The 15,381-nt window shown below is 39.6% G+C and overlaps 1 protein-coding gene across 3 annotated transcripts in view; it reads left to right on the top strand.

Annotated features, from left to right (window-relative positions):
* SENP1 (SUMO specific peptidase 1) overlaps positions 1-14,971 on the top strand; it is a 61,962-nt gene extending 46,991 nt beyond the window's left edge. Inside the window, exons 14-18 of one of the 3 annotated variants that reach the window (XM_036252334.1) lie at positions 9,488-9,691; positions 11,088-11,167; positions 12,057-12,141; positions 12,666-12,761; positions 14,071-14,971. In XM_036252334.1, coding sequence (XP_036108227.1) covers positions 9,488-9,691; positions 11,088-11,167; positions 12,057-12,141; positions 12,666-12,761; positions 14,071-14,133 — 528 coding nt within the window. In that variant the 3' untranslated portion in view covers positions 14,134-14,971. The remainder of the gene's footprint in view (positions 1-9,487; positions 9,692-11,087; positions 11,168-12,056; positions 12,142-12,665; positions 12,762-14,070) is intronic. The other 2 variants (XM_036252335.1, XM_036252332.1) reach the window with 2 other exon arrangements.
* Positions 14,972-15,381: the final 410 nt, after the last annotated feature.

Genomic DNA, 15,381 nt, shown 5'->3' with positions numbered 1-15,381 from the left:
ATAGAAAGATTAAGAACCTTACAGGGTTACATGGCTAATAAGTAGCAGAGCCAGGATTCAGACCCACACATTGGGTATTTATTTATTTATTTATTTATTTATTTATTTTATCCTCAACCGAGGACATTTTTTTCCAGTTTTTGTTCAGATAGAGTGGGGAGGGAGAGAGAGAGGGAGAGAAACATCGACATGAAAGAGACACATGGAGTGGTTGCCACCCTCACGACTCAACCAGGGCTGGGGACAAACTGCAACCGAGGTACATACATGCCCCTAGCGGGACCGAACCCAGGTCTCTCTGGACCGCAGGCCGATGCTCTACCGCTGAGCCAAACCGGCCAGGGCCTCATTGGGTCTTATGCATTATATCATACTGCCTTAGAATCTTAAATTGGATTCTACTTTAGGATTAGATGTATGGAATTTGAGAGCCATATGTCATGCCCAGCATGTTGATTTTTTCTGGGGCCAGCTGGCCTCACTTTGTTCTCTTTGCCACTGGTGAGTTTATAAGATATAAATTTTCATCGGTCCCTGAATAATATCTTTGACCAAGGATAGTAAGGAAGATATGGTTTGATATTGTCTTCCTTTAGGGGAAACCACCCTTGCTTCTTTTGGCTCAGAATAGTGATATTAGAACATTAGATCGAATAACAGAAAACAAAAAAGCTTACTAAATCAAAGGGCAAAATGAAAATCAAGGACAGTAAAAGGTATCCACCAATTAAGTGTTTTTGATTTGGAGACATTAATCTGTGGCCTCTTGCTATTTCTTGCTTGCTGCTGCTAAATGGGAAGGGGTCAGTTATTCTAAAGGAATGTAGACTGTTTGCTGTAAATTATGCAAAACTTTCTAGGGGGCAGCAAGGAGTAGGCTATGAGCTGAGTTCTTGCTGTTTACTGTGGCAGTTACCTCAGTGAGATCCCTTACAGAGGCAGCATTCATCAGGACATATTTTCCATTCCCTGGGCCCATCAGAGGCTGCATTTTTAGTAAGCAAAGTTGGTGAAAATTACGTTATTTAGAAGAGATGAGGGAAGGAAAGATTCTTTGTCTGCTTTATCTCTGTCAAGCTTACCTATAACTTGTAGGGAATACTTGTCCTCTGAGTTCAGAACAATGGTAACCTTGAAAGCAGGTACCATTTCACATGTCCATGAGATGATGAGAACCATTTTAAAAAGCACTATTTTCAAAGTACCTCATTTCTCAGACTTTCAGAGTTATTGCCTGTTAGAAGCTAACATTTCGATGGGGAATTAGTAGGTATTTTTAAGTATTTGTATTTATTTAGAAATACTTAAGTGTATTTCTCAATTGTGAACGCTCAATCTTCTCTTGCAAGTAATTTGTCCTCTCTTCAATCCTATTCTTCCCTCAAATAGATATTTTCATTAATAACCATTTCTCATCCTTTTGTATTTCCTGTCAGTTTTATAGGCTGTTTTAAAACTTTCTTCAAAATAAGGTGCCTGAAAAATTATTCTTACCATTTTTTAGATAAGGAATATAAGACCCTAGAAGTGAAATGGATCAGATTTAGTTTATAAGGAAAATAAAATCCAGGAGTTTTATATTTGGGATATGTACAGAAAACCATTAGGTCACCCTTTCTCTGAAAGAAGAATAAGCCACAGTGTCTATTCATAAATAGGCTTTTAAATAGGTTTTTATGAATGGATTTTTCTATGAGTGTATTACAGCTTCAAGGACTAATGATTGACAGGATTGACATTTTACCTTACTATTAAGAAAATGAAACTTCTCAAAAATGGAATGTGGGCACTGGCTGCCTTGTAAAGAATCTGAAAGGAAAGCTAGTACCATCAGGGACATTGTAGATGGGGTTTCTATATTGGGTCTGGTGATTAGTTATTAATGGAAATATCTAATTAAGGGAAGGAGTACAGGGTTAAAGAGAGGAGGAATTAGTTAGAGAGGAGATTGAAAGTCACAATCAAAAGAACAAATGGAAATATTTTTAAATGGATATCAGTACTAGAAATTATTTTTTAATTTCTGGAGATTGAATTGGATAGCTTCTGGAATCCAACTAGAAGATTCTAGGTTAATGATCCGGAGGAGAGGACTGCTTTGGGCTTTGTGTTTCTCTGTGGCCTGATAATTGTGCTGCTTAGAGGGTCTAAGAGTTGTTTTATAAGGTATCAGATAAACTTAGAAATATATGGAAATTATTTAGGCATACAAGTAAATGGATCTTCTGCTTCTGGTCATGATAGAATAAAACAGATTAGATTTACCCTTTCAACTTAACCTAGAAAGCTAGACAAAACATGAAGCAATTTTCAGACATTGGATAACATTGGATTCCTGAGAGAAAGGAAATTAAAGGGATGAGCCTATGATTTTTCCAGCTTACTGAGTTGGTGTATTGAGGGGCAGAGAGCTGGTAGAATCTAGCAGTGCCTGAAAGTCTTGCTGAGAGGAGGAGACAGTTCAGAGTTTGGGAAAGCCAAAGTAGCTAAGATTTCTGAGGTCAAATACTGGAGGAGAGGTTATTGTACAGGGAGAAAGCTCCAGGAATATGCAGAGCCCCCCCCCCCCCCATCTTTGGTTGGATATCTACCTGTATATTTGGGAAGAAACTACCAGCAGCTGGGAACTTCCAGGAAGAGGGAATCAGAGCAATCCTCAGAGCTAGCACAGGTGTCATGGATTCATGTTCCAACCAGAAAGAGTGGAAAAGTCATGAGCATTGATTGACTAGAGTCCTCAAAAGGGTATTGCCTCAGGTTTGGGGCCAAACTGGCCCTAGAATAAAGGTTGCTCCTCTGGACCCTTGGTAAAAAGCTTAAATACAAGTCTTAAAAGCTTGAAACTTTCAAGTAACTTAACTATCACAGAGCAAAGCCCAACAATATTTAAAGTAATACAACAAATTCTAGTAACAAAGCCCAACAATGTGAAATTCACAGTGGCCAGCATCCAATAAAAAATTACTAGGCATGCAAAATGGAAGGAAAATACAACTTACAGCAAGGGAAACAATCACTAGGAATACCCAGAAATGACAAAAATGATAGAACTAACACACAGGGATACCAAAACAGATATTATAAACATATTCCCTATGTTCAGGAAGGTAAAGGAAAATAGGCATTATGAGAAGAGAAATGGAACATATTAAAAAAGACAAAGCCCAGCCAGTGTGGCTCAGTGGATTGAGTGTCATCCCATGTACTGAGAGGTCCTGGTTCAATTCCCAGTCAGGGCACATGCCATAGGTTGTGGGCTCAATCCCCAGTAGGGGGTATACAGAAGGTAGCCGATTGATGTATCTCTCTCACATCGATTTTCTATCTCTCTCCCTTCCTCTTTCTCTAAAAAAAAATCAGTAAAAACATATTTAGAAAGATCTTTTTAAAAAGACACATATTGAACTTGTAGAGATGAAAAATACAATCTGAATTAAAACATACTTGAGATTAGACAGTATATGAATTAACAAATTAGACACTGCAGAAGAAAAAAATTAATGAACTTGAAAATATAGCAAAGGAGTCATCCAAATGAAACATTTAAAAAAAAAAGGCTAAAGAAAGATGACTGGAGCATCAGTGAGTTGTGGGACAGTATCAAGCAGTCTAACCATATAATTGGAGTCCCAGAAGGAAAGGTAGAATGTAAGTGGTGTCACAAAAAATTAAAAAACATTAATGGAAGATTTTCAAAATTTGAAAATTTACAGCAACAGATTCAAGAAATTCAGCATACCCCAAGTAGAAGAAACACATTATAATATATGATACTCAAATTGCTGAAAACCAATGATAAAGAGAAAAATAATAAAAGCAACTAGAGGAGAAGATACACATTATATACAGAGGAACAAAGATCTTTCAGAAACCATGTAGGCCAGAAGAGAGTGTAGTTATATCTTTAAAGTACTAAAGGAAGCCCTGGTCAGTTTGGCTCAGCAGTTAGAGCATTGGCCGGTGGACCAAAGAGTTGTGGGTTCGATTCCAGTAAAGGGCATGTACCTTGGTTGCAGTTCAGTTCCCAAACCTGGTTGGGGTCCTGCAGGAGGCAACCAATTGAATGTTTTTCTCTCTCTTTCCCCCTCCCTCTGTCTCCCTTCCACTTTAGAAAAATAAAAATGAAACCACTCAGAACAAAGGCTCTTTTCCCCAGGAGCATACCTGGTGGGAGAGGGGAGGAGCGCAGCACCACACCCTCTTCTTTCTTGGAAACAACCTTTGTGGTTTTTTAAAAATAAAATAATAAAACTGAAGTAATAATAATAATAAAAACAGTTGGCAACCTAGATTCTATACCCAGCAAATATATCTTTCAAAAAGAAGGCTATACTTTTTAAATTATTTATTTGTTTGTTTTATAGAGAAGGGGGAAGGGAGAGAGAAAGAACCATCAATGTGAGAGAGTTGCGTCCCATACTCAGCCTGACCAGGGCCAGTATCAAACTCGCAACCTAGCTATGTGCCTTGCCTGAGAATCAAATCCGCAGCCTTTCGGTGTATAGGATGATGCTCCAACCAACTGAGCCACACTGGTTAGGGTGAAGGCTATACTTTTTTAGACAAACAAATGCTCAGAGAATTTATCACCAGCAGACCTGTACTTGAAGAAATATTAAAGGATGTTCTTCAGGCAGAAGGAAAATATGAGGTGGAAATTTCAATCTACACAAAGGAATGAAGAACAGTGGAAATGCTCTCACTTTGTAATATCTCTGAAAGACAATTGATTAGGTAAAGCAGAAATAAAACAAGGTACTGTGGGGTTTATACCATGCAGAGGTTGTTTCCAAAATGCAAAAGCATGAGACTGTTGGAATACTATATTTCTAACTTCATTGGAGGAGGAAAGGCCATGAGGAAGACTCATAACAAATATGGGGAGTGAGGGAGTGCAGGAGGAATTAAGGTAGAGTCTACATAGCAGACTGACTATATGAATGACACAGCTAACCAAGCAGACTACTTGTCTATTTTGTTAAGTCTCTTCTCTGAAAGGAAAGAGATGTCTTAGCTATTTGGCATCACAGTGGCCTTGTGTATAGAGAAAGTACTGTTCCTTGATTGATAGTAGAGAAGTAAGAAGACTTTATAAGGGATGTATATCAAGCTCACCTGATTTTTGAAGAATTAGGATGTGGAATCAGAGCACATAACTCTTTGTCTAGCATTCTGACCTTCAGAACACAAATCTTCGATGGAAATGGTAAATTAGTAGTTTTCACAGCTTTCTAATGATTTCCAAGGAGGAGTTAAATTTAAGTGATTCTCAGTAAAGAAAGGAAGCAGCTTGCAAAACATTAAGTCCAACTAGACAAACCTAGAACAGGGAATAAATTTTCCCTAGGGAGTAAAAACTGATTGCATAAGAAGGGGAAAAACTAGACAAAATAAGATAAATTAGTTAAGGAAATCTGATGGGTCTACCATACTCTGCATTCTTACATGTGGAATAAAATCAGAAGGGAAGTTTTAGTGTTTCTAATTGAGTCATTGGTAGATTTCACATCATATCGTTTACAAAGTGTTTCTTAATAGAGGTAGTTCTTTTTTTTTAATTCTCACCCAAGGATATTTTTTCATTTTATCTTCAGGTAGAGTAGGAGGGAGAGAGAGAGAAAGAGGAAGGAAAAGTGAGAAAGAAACATTGACATGAGAGGGACACATCGACTGGTTGCCTCTTGCACAACCCGACCAGGGCCGGGACAAACTGCAACCAAAGTACGTGCCCTTGACCGGAATTGAACCTGCCACTCATTGGTCTGTGGGCCAATGCTCTAACCGCTGAGCCAAACCAGCCAGGGCAGAACTAGTTCTTTTAATTAGCCATTGATATATGTGGGATAACGCATGGAGAATCATAATTAGAATTGTCGTGACTCCATAAAAATAGATATTGCCTGCCTACATGTCTTTCTCTAAAGCTTTAGCAGGAATTCTAATAATTTGTTGCTTAAATCTGCATGTGAGAAAAATTTTGGGTACATGTTTACAGTGAGGGATGCAATACATAGAACTTTTTCTGAAGTCTGCCTTTTGAGTTTTAATATTAGGTTAAATATTCGAAGTGAATGACCTCTGACTATGATATTCAGGTGCTGCTGCTTGGTTAGTCTTTTGGGCTTTGTGATTGACTAGGATAGATTTAATTTAAAAATCAGAATAGAAGATCAAAGTGAAAAATCTAGAGAGGTAAAGTAGGAAAAACAGCTTTGTTTTCCCTAAAAGTTGCCTTAGTCTCTGCTCACGAGCACTGTCATGCTCGGGACTTTTAGAACTTTTTTTTTCCCTAAGCCAATTGGGAAGGGTTAAAAGTCAAGATTGTACTGTTAATGAGATGTTTTACTTCTAAATGCATGAGAAAACAATAGTTTGGCTGGTTTACTGGGCACGAAGGCAGATACAAATAGCAGTGGCCATTTATGTCATTGTGGTAACATACAGGAAAAGGATTGAGTCCTTAGTTTGAAAACATTGTAGGCTTTTCTTTTAAAGAGAAGCTCTTTTTCAGCTTCACCCTGGCTGCTCTTCAAATAAAATCACAAAAGGAACAAGACACTATAAACAACCATCCCACCCCAAACAGGACTGCATAGACAAGCAGGCGCTCATGGCCAAGGCTGTGAAGGCAGCGGGAAGGGTAGCTCCTAGGCACCAGAAGCCACAGCAAGCAGAGGCAGGTGTGGGTCCCAAAAAGAGTGACAACTGGGCTAACATTGGCAGTTGTCCTCAGATGCTAATATATTAGCAAGACAAATAGGAGGCACAGGGCTAATTTGCTACATTTAACCCCTTATTTCAAAGGGAATTCAAGACCTTCTGGAGCTAAGAGAGTCTTGCATGCAGAAAGGCTCTCTCCAGGGGAGGGGAGGGACACGTGTCTTCACAAAGTACAAGCAAATGCGCCAATCATCACTTTCTTTTCATCTTAAGCACTGTGATCCCTTCTCTCATTTCTTTTTCCTTCATCTTCAGCCCTCCTCTGTGAGATGACATGTAGAATTCTTTTTGTTCTCTAGTCTCTAGCTTGTTTTTTTGGTATGATTGTGTCTTGGCTGAACTATGGCAATTTTCCTCATTTGGACAAAGTAATAGCTGAAAAACTGAGGAGAGGAAACTTGGATCTAATTTCTGCCTCAGATGTCCGATTACATATTCTCAGTTAATGGCAGGGAACATTGAGGCCACCATGCTCCCTCCTACTGGGATACAGGGGAAATGAAAAGGAACCCACAAAACTTCTTAGAGCTAATTAATAAGCTGACTTTGGAGGAGGCCATTTCCCTCTCAGTGGAGAAACGTTGGTTGGAGGCAGAGCTAAAGCAGTGGAAGAGGGATTCTCAAAGGAAACAGACAGTGCTAGGTATCCCGATTGCTAGGTCTCTGTTTCTGTTGAACTGGGTTGATCTTTAGCTTTATCGTTCACTCTTTTTTTTTTTTTTTTTAAAGAAGAAACCAAACAACTCAAGCTGTGTAAGTCCAGGTAACTTCATTGGTCTCTAGAACTCTTTCCTCCTAAAAATTAGGACAATCATGTGCAGCATGACATTCATTTATGTCATCCTTTTGTACTTAAGGGTAATTATTCCAAACGTCGTAATTACTTTTATGGGCACCTAGGGAAGAAATATCTCCTTGGCTTTCCTGTGCTTGGCTGTCCTTATCTCTTTGCCTGATTTCTTCCACCTTTCACTTGAGTCCTTATTGCCTATTAAAATATATAACTTGTCTGCTCCATGGAAGGGGTTAGCCTCATAAAATGCCTAATATTGTGGGATGGGTAGAATACCGGGAATTAATCCCTCTTGCTGACTTTCTCTCACTATATAATGTAGTTGATAGCCTAGAAATCTGTGCTTGCTGGGCAGACCCTCCTGTATTCCTGGCTGCCTTCATTCCTAGAAACATCATTAGCACTGTTGTCCTTGGGAGCAGAGTTAGATTGGAAGCCCAGACTGAGAAATCTATGATCCTAATTGTGTCTTGATTCATTATTATTATTTAAAATAATTGAGTTACAGTTATCTATTGAGCATCACACAAGACAGAGAATTAGTCATAACCGGAGTCTTCTGGGCCTGCTGGACCTATTCCTCAGTCTTCAGAGATGCAGGCAGAACAGTGTCGTTCTTCAACCCTAGCCGTCCCCCATCCCCTCCTTCCCTCAGTTCTGCCTCATGGCAAGTGTGGTTTCCCTACAACTGCCTAGGCATCCTCATCTATAGGCCCTTTCTCTAGTCTAGACCATGCTCTGGTGTGTTCCTGGCAGTGGTCCCTGCTGCCTGCCCGGTATGTAGTTGCCTACTGTTAGGCAGTAGCTCATTGCTCTGGCATCCCAGTGTGTAAATATTTGTCAAAGGACGGGGGCATTTTCCCATTCCCCAAAAAGCATTCTGAAAAATATGCCTGTTTTCTTAGTCATATTTCCAAGCTGTGGATCAGTTAGCCCATTCATTCCTTGCAGTTGGCAGACACTGACCTGGCCTCATCTGACCACATAAAGTAAGTATGCAGTAACTTCCGGCCGAGTAACTTTCAAGCTTTAGTACCAAGGAGTCCTGGACCTCAAGGAACCATAGACAGCATAGTCATTATTAGAGAACACATTGTTTCATTAACAGAAAGAATCACATATCTCCTATATCAAGCATTTTAATTTCTTTCACTCATACTTGACATTGAAGTCGTAAATGGAATCAATGAAAATGAGAAAGCTAACCATACAGATTCTGGGGAGAACTTTGCTCTTCTTGTGTGTAACTTTACTTTCAGGTCTCATGTTATATTGGTTTTCATACTACATTCAAGTGAGCATTTATAAAAGGTGACATTGCTGAGCTACTGTCAGTTTATAGGTACTTTGTCCAGTATAATTGATGATTTATCCTGTCACTCGGGTCTGTTTGAAACCAAAACAATTTGCCTCTGCAAGTTAGCTTAAAGGCTAAAATACAGTCTTTAGCATTGAAGCAAAGTTTTCTATCTTTGTCTAAAACCAGGTGACCCACACATAATAACTGAACTCTTGGTCTTAGCCTTGTTAACACTAGACTCTAACTGAGCTCAGGATTTATATAAATTGTTCATACAGTCCCAGTAACTGCTAATGTGCTTTATTAAATTGCTTGTTCTTCATTTTTTTCCTCTAAGTCTCACCTTCAAGGATTCCTTCTTCCTCTTCTGCAGTCTTTTGACCTAATACTCAGTCTTCTGGCCAGCATAGACCTATATGTATTCCCAACCCCATTATATATATAATCTCAGCTTTTTGTTTTTACTGTTTAGAATCACCTCACAGTTTATAACCTCCCCTCTAGTCAGAATTTGATATAGGGCCATGCGGCTGTTGGGTGTTAAAGTCTTAATTGAATTGATTAGGAAACATTAGAATATGCTGTACAGTACAGCAACTGCTCTTCCTTCATGCAACACAACTATTATGAAAGGCCTGAGTGTTTATTTTAATACATATAATTTCTTCCCACAGATCATCAATTTCTACATGAATATGCTGATGGAGCGAAGTAAAGAGAAGGGATTGCCAAGTGTACATGCATTTAATACCTTTTTTTTCACTAAGTTAAAAACAGCTGGTTACCAGGCGGTGAAACGCTGGACAAAGAAAGTGGATGTATTTTCTGTTGACATTCTTTTGGTGCCCATTCACCTGGGAGTGCACTGGTGTCTTGCTGTGAGTACCCATTTGTTTTTGATAAAATTTAAAAGAAATGTATGTAATTATAGAATACACAGAGAGTAGGAAGTATTAGTTCTACATCTTCACTAGATGATTGAGAGAAGAGTAGTGTTTACTTGGCTAAAAATTGAAGATAGATCAATGAACTTTCTGTCAAGAATGAGAGATACTTAGACTTTGAAGAAAGCTGTGGATTTTCTTTTCTGGAAATATTTTAAAAGGAGTTATAAGTCTAAGCAGCCTCAAGGCAAAGCATGGGGAGGAAAAGTGACTTTATTAATTTTTACACTCCCATTCTCTTTATTATGTAGAGCAATTTATTAATTCCTCCACTGCATCTGACTTTTCAGACTCTGTCCCATCTTTTAAAACCTACATATGTCTTCAAGGTATTTCCCTAAACAAAAAACAATTCCCTCTTGTAGAGGGATTCCTACAGAGGACTTTTTTTTTTAAGTTTGATTTTTTATTTCCTTCACTTCTACTTACATCATGCTTGACAATTTTGGAACTGTCTTTAAGAACATCACCCTGGCCGGTGTGGCTCAGTGGTTGAGCGTTGACCCATGCACCAACAGATCACCAGTTTGATTCCCGGTTAGGGCACATGCCCAGGTTGTGGGCCCGATCCCCAGTGGGGGGCATGCAGGAGGTGGCCAGTCGATGTTCTCTCTCATTGATATTTCTATCTCTCTTACTCTCCTTTTATCTCTCTCTAAAATTGATAAAGGGGAAAAAAATCAATAAATTATAAGGCAGGAGAATCAAAATAAAACTTCAGCTCATTTTATCAAAACATGCTTAAAAAGTGACTTTTAAATGGTGCTGCCAATTCAAATCCTACGACTGTTCATTTCTGCCTAATTATGACTTGCCTTACATCCTTGATAATTTAATATTTTTTATGACTCTGAGAATATGGATATATTAACTTAATATATTAATGAAAGTATAAGAGTTATTTCATAGTCTGTTTTGAATTGCATTTGAAAAGCATAACACCAAAGGGAATTTTCCAGCTGAAGAAATGACACCCAGAATCTGTTACCATCTTTCTGAAATTGTGGAAATGGTCTCAGTCAACTTACATTCTCTGAAGAACATGTGTCTTCACTATTGCCCACATTGTAGGTGGGGACCCTGAATACAGCAAAAAGATTTAAGGGCTGTTAATGGGGCCACCAGCTGATCAGCCTCCACCATAGTTCTATGTAAATAACTCCCCTGTTCTGTCTTCTGCAGATTAAGCATTAGGTATGATGCACAGTACCAGTCATACTTGTTATGATTTCACAGGAAATTTGGCAAAAGGTTCCAAGTTCCAGGGAGGGGAAAAGCTGAGAAACCAGTCTTATTCACTTTATAAACACAAATTTTTTTTTATTCCCAGGTTGTGGACTTTAGAAAGAAGAATATTACCTATTATGACTCGATGGGTGGGATAAACAATGAAGCCTGCAGGATCCTCCTGTAAGTAAGAAGTTGAGGACAGAAGAGTCCAGTGTCGGTGTATATTGTTTTCCAGCTATTGAACTCAGTTCTTTTATACCTTCAGTGGACTGATTAATAAAGGAAAATTCTTATATTAAGTAAGAATGGATATTTTACATCTAAGCTTAATAATAATGTAATAATACCAAATATATATCCTAATGGAGACAATTAATGTCCTAGTGCACTAAAATATAGAGTGGGTATATACATATAGATAGAAACTACCTAGAAAGCTTAACCTAATTTTTTCAAATGAAGGTACCAAGACCCACAGATTTTGATTTGCCTGGGTCCTATTAATTAGTGACTTCACTGGGAACCAGAATGCAAATCTCTTTATTACCCCATCTGTTTCTCTTTCTAAAATGCTTATTCCTCACTGTACCACTCTGGTAGGTAACTTCCAGAATGGTGAGCAGTCTGCACTGTGAAGAGTGCTCTATATGAGGTGTACACAACAGATTGTTGATTTGGATTGGATCTTACACAGGAGACTCAAGGCTAAAAATAGTAAATAAATAGTTTGATATTGCTAGAGAAACTTTTCTTCCATTAGATTGAGTTCCAAAGGACCTTATAAACCAAGGAACAGAATTCAAAACTCATTCCTCAGGAGGAACAGTAGGTAGAAGAAGCTGAGTATCCGAGGCAGAGATCATGTTTCTCTTGGGTTGACAGGGTGGGTGTGAATTGTGAGAGTTCCAAAGGAGGCTTATCAGTGTCGATACCCCACCCAGCTTTATATACTGTTTTCCTCAGAAGCATATATGAAAACTCTTCCTAAGGATGGTCAGCTTCATTCTTCGGGTGGCAGCGGTCATCCATGTTCTCCACAGTTCCTCTCATTCTCTCCCAATACCTTCAGGCAATACCTAAAGCAAGAGAGCATTGACAAGAAAAGGAAAGAGTTTGACACCAGTGGCTGGCAGCTCTTCAGCAAGAAAAGCCAGGTACATTTTATCTTGATGAAATGCAAATTCCTGTCGTGAGGGTGGTTGGAAAGGGAAGGACTTTACTACTTGATTCCCAGGGACCTTCTGTCTTGGTGTCTGGCCTAACTTCAGCTTGGTTGATTGGTTCCTTGGGGGAAGATAGAAGAAGATATTTGTGGGAAAACTGGTAATGTGCTTCTTATGTAAAATTAGGTTTTCTAAATGTCCAGCTATTTTGCTAAGCTTTTTACTCCTGTAGGACATGTTTGCTGATTGTTTAGCCTTAGTGGGAAGGACCGGTTTTTATACTCTTAGGTGCCATGGAAGTCTGAGATAGTTTGGTTAATGTGAAGTTCACAGGTTTAACTGAAATGCTATATTTTTTCTCTCAGTCTGTATTGTTCTGAGTGGGGAACAAGGGTCATCTCTTTAAAATTCAGGGAAACCTGTAAAATTTATATATTTTTGTTCTTATTTCTAGTCTAATAAGAAAGAAGGAATCTTGGCAAGATGGCACCTTTTCATTGTTCTTGGTCTTTCAGGAAATTCCACAGCAGATGAATGGAAGTGACTGTGGGATGTTTGCCTGCAAATATGCTGACTGCATTACCAAAGACAGACCAATCAACTTCACACAGGTGAGCTGAGGGAGGGAGCTCTGTGTCTACCCTGTCTCCAGGTGCCCGATAGGTGTTTTTCTCTCTACTAGCTCTGCTTAGAGGGCTCTGCTTCAGCTTATAGCTTATAACCCCGGTGGTTACTGCCTGCCACATCACAAGAAAAAGAAGGGTAATAGTCCACCTCCTGGGTTCCCATGTATCACATATTGAAGTCAAGGAATCCTGGTCAATAGCAAAGCCTTCTTCGTTCATCTCCCCTACCAACCTCAAATCCTATAAGAAACAGAAAACTGGGACCAGAGCACATTTTCTTCATTTTCCCTTTATTTGGTTAGCAGTCAGGTTTTGCTAACCTAAATGAACTCTTTACTTCTGTCTGAATTAATGGCTTTACCGGATTTCTCCACCATAACCCTTGGGTGGAACTGACTCTTGCAGTTCCCATACCCTCCTGTAAAAAGTGGCTTTTAGATTTTCAGGCTTCAGATCTTACATTCTCTTAAGATTTCAATGTAGAGGACTTGCTAGAGATTATCAAAATTTTTGGCAGCATTTAGGTATAGCCTGGGGATGCCAGGCAATGTCCAATAAAATGTCTAAGGCCACAATAGAAAATAGCCATAGAGCCCTGGCTGGTTTGGCTCAGCAGTTAGATTGTTGGTCCACAGACTGAAGAGTCGCAGTTTCAATTCCCAGTCAAGGGCACATACCTGTGTTGCAGGTTCTGTCCCCAGCCCTGCTCAGGGTCACTGGGGGTGGGCAGGGGATGGGGTTGGGGAACCAATTGATATGTCTCTTCACATTGAAATTTCTCTCCCTCCCTCCCCTCCACTGTGTCTAAAAATCAATGGAAAAATATCCTCAGGTGAAGATTAACAACAAAAAAAAAAAAAGGAAGAAAGAAAATAGCAATAGAAAAAAGCAATGGAAAGGGGAAAAAAAAATCACATGTAATCAAGAATGAGAAATTTTAAAGACCAGAAATGCAACTGAGACTTTTTTTTTTAATCCTCACCTGAGGATATTTTTCTATTTATCTTCAGATAGAGTGGTAGGGAGAGAAAGGGAAAAAGAAACATTGATGTGAGAGGGACACATTGACTGGTTGCCTCCCCCACGACCCTGACTAGGGCTGGGGACCAACTGCAACCAAGGTACATGCCCTTGACTGGAATCAAACCCTCGACTCATTGGTCCTTGGGCCAACGCTCTACCACTGAGCCAAACCGGCCAGGGCACAACTGAGACTAGGAAAGGAGTATGGGGAAAGGAATGTTGGGTCTGGATTAAAGAAATGAAAATGAAGAGTGTCTCTGTATCCCTACAGCAACACATGCCATACTTCCGGAAGCGGATGGTCTGGGAGATCCTCCACCGAAAGCTCTTGTGAAGACTGTCTCAGTTAGGAGACATTGACATTGTGGGGGACCAGCTCTTTATTGTCTACAGCCAGAGACCATGGAAACAGCTGCTCCCAACCCTCTGTCCTTGTAAAGCCCTTGATCCTGGACCAGGCCCTGGCGAGATGCATTCACAAGCACATCTGCCTTTCCTTTTGTATCTCAGATACTATTTTTGCAAAGAAACTTTGGTGCTGTGAAAGGGGTGAGGGACATCCCTAAGCTGAAGAGAGACTGCTTTCCACTTCTTCAGTTCTGCCATCTTGGTTTCAAAGGGCTCCAGCCTCACTCAGTCTCTAATTAGGGGGCTGAGAGAAGTTTGGAAAGACTCTTGGTTTCATATAAAATCTTGTTGTTAGGCCTTATTAAGAGATAGGAAAGGGCATGAACAAAAGCTAGGGATAAAAACCACCAGCATATACACGCACACATAACATACACACATGGTTTTCAAGATGTTTCGTGACTGTAAACTGGACTTTGGGGCACATGCATAAAAGTCTGTCCTCTAGGACTTTTCCTATCTATATGCCCCTCTGTAAAATCTGTCTGCTTCTATACAAGGCTGTTTTATCATCTGTAGCCTCCTCCTATTCAGAGGTACAACAAATGAGCCCTGGATGGACCCCAAAGTCCCAGGCAGTCTCCTTTCCTTAAAAGCAGGGGTTTGCATGTGCTCACAACACATGATACGGGGAAGACCCACCCAGGGAGCGGTTAGTGGAGCAATAAGGCACCACTTTTACTGCCACCTACTTCTGACCAAGACGAAGGACCTCAGTCTTTAGCATAAAATTCCAGCATTGGATGAATGCAAGTCTAGTTTGGTCTGTGGCTAGTTAGTTTAAATATGTTTCTAACCACAGAGAATTTAATATATATATATTATTAATATATATATATAAATATATATTTCACAGGGATATGCTTTTTTTTTTTTCAAGGCTGAATGTGTTCACCATTTTAGCCTGTAGATTTATTTCCATTTTCCAAATTTAGCTCCAGCACACACAGATCCCAGCCCTATGTGTAGGGTGTTTGTGGACTTCCTAACAGAATATTTGAGACCTGGATGAACTTTGGCTTAGGGATAGAGGTTACAGAGGGAGGTGAGATTTTCAACTGGAAAACGGGTGGAATTTGGACTGATCAATTTGAGATTAAAATACTGCTATTCCTTTTGTTCTTTTTAGCACCTCCCCCATCCTCTGAGCGTTCCTCAGGCTAGATAGTGAAAT

Source organism: Molossus molossus, unplaced genomic scaffold (genome assembly GCF_014108415.1).
Source record: "Molossus molossus isolate mMolMol1 unplaced genomic scaffold, mMolMol1.p scaffold_m16_p_10, whole genome shotgun sequence".
NCBI lineage: Eukaryota > Metazoa > Chordata > Mammalia > Chiroptera > Molossidae > Molossus > Molossus molossus.
Note: the sequence above shows the minus strand (reverse complement) of the source record. Positions and strands in the feature narration are given on the sequence as shown.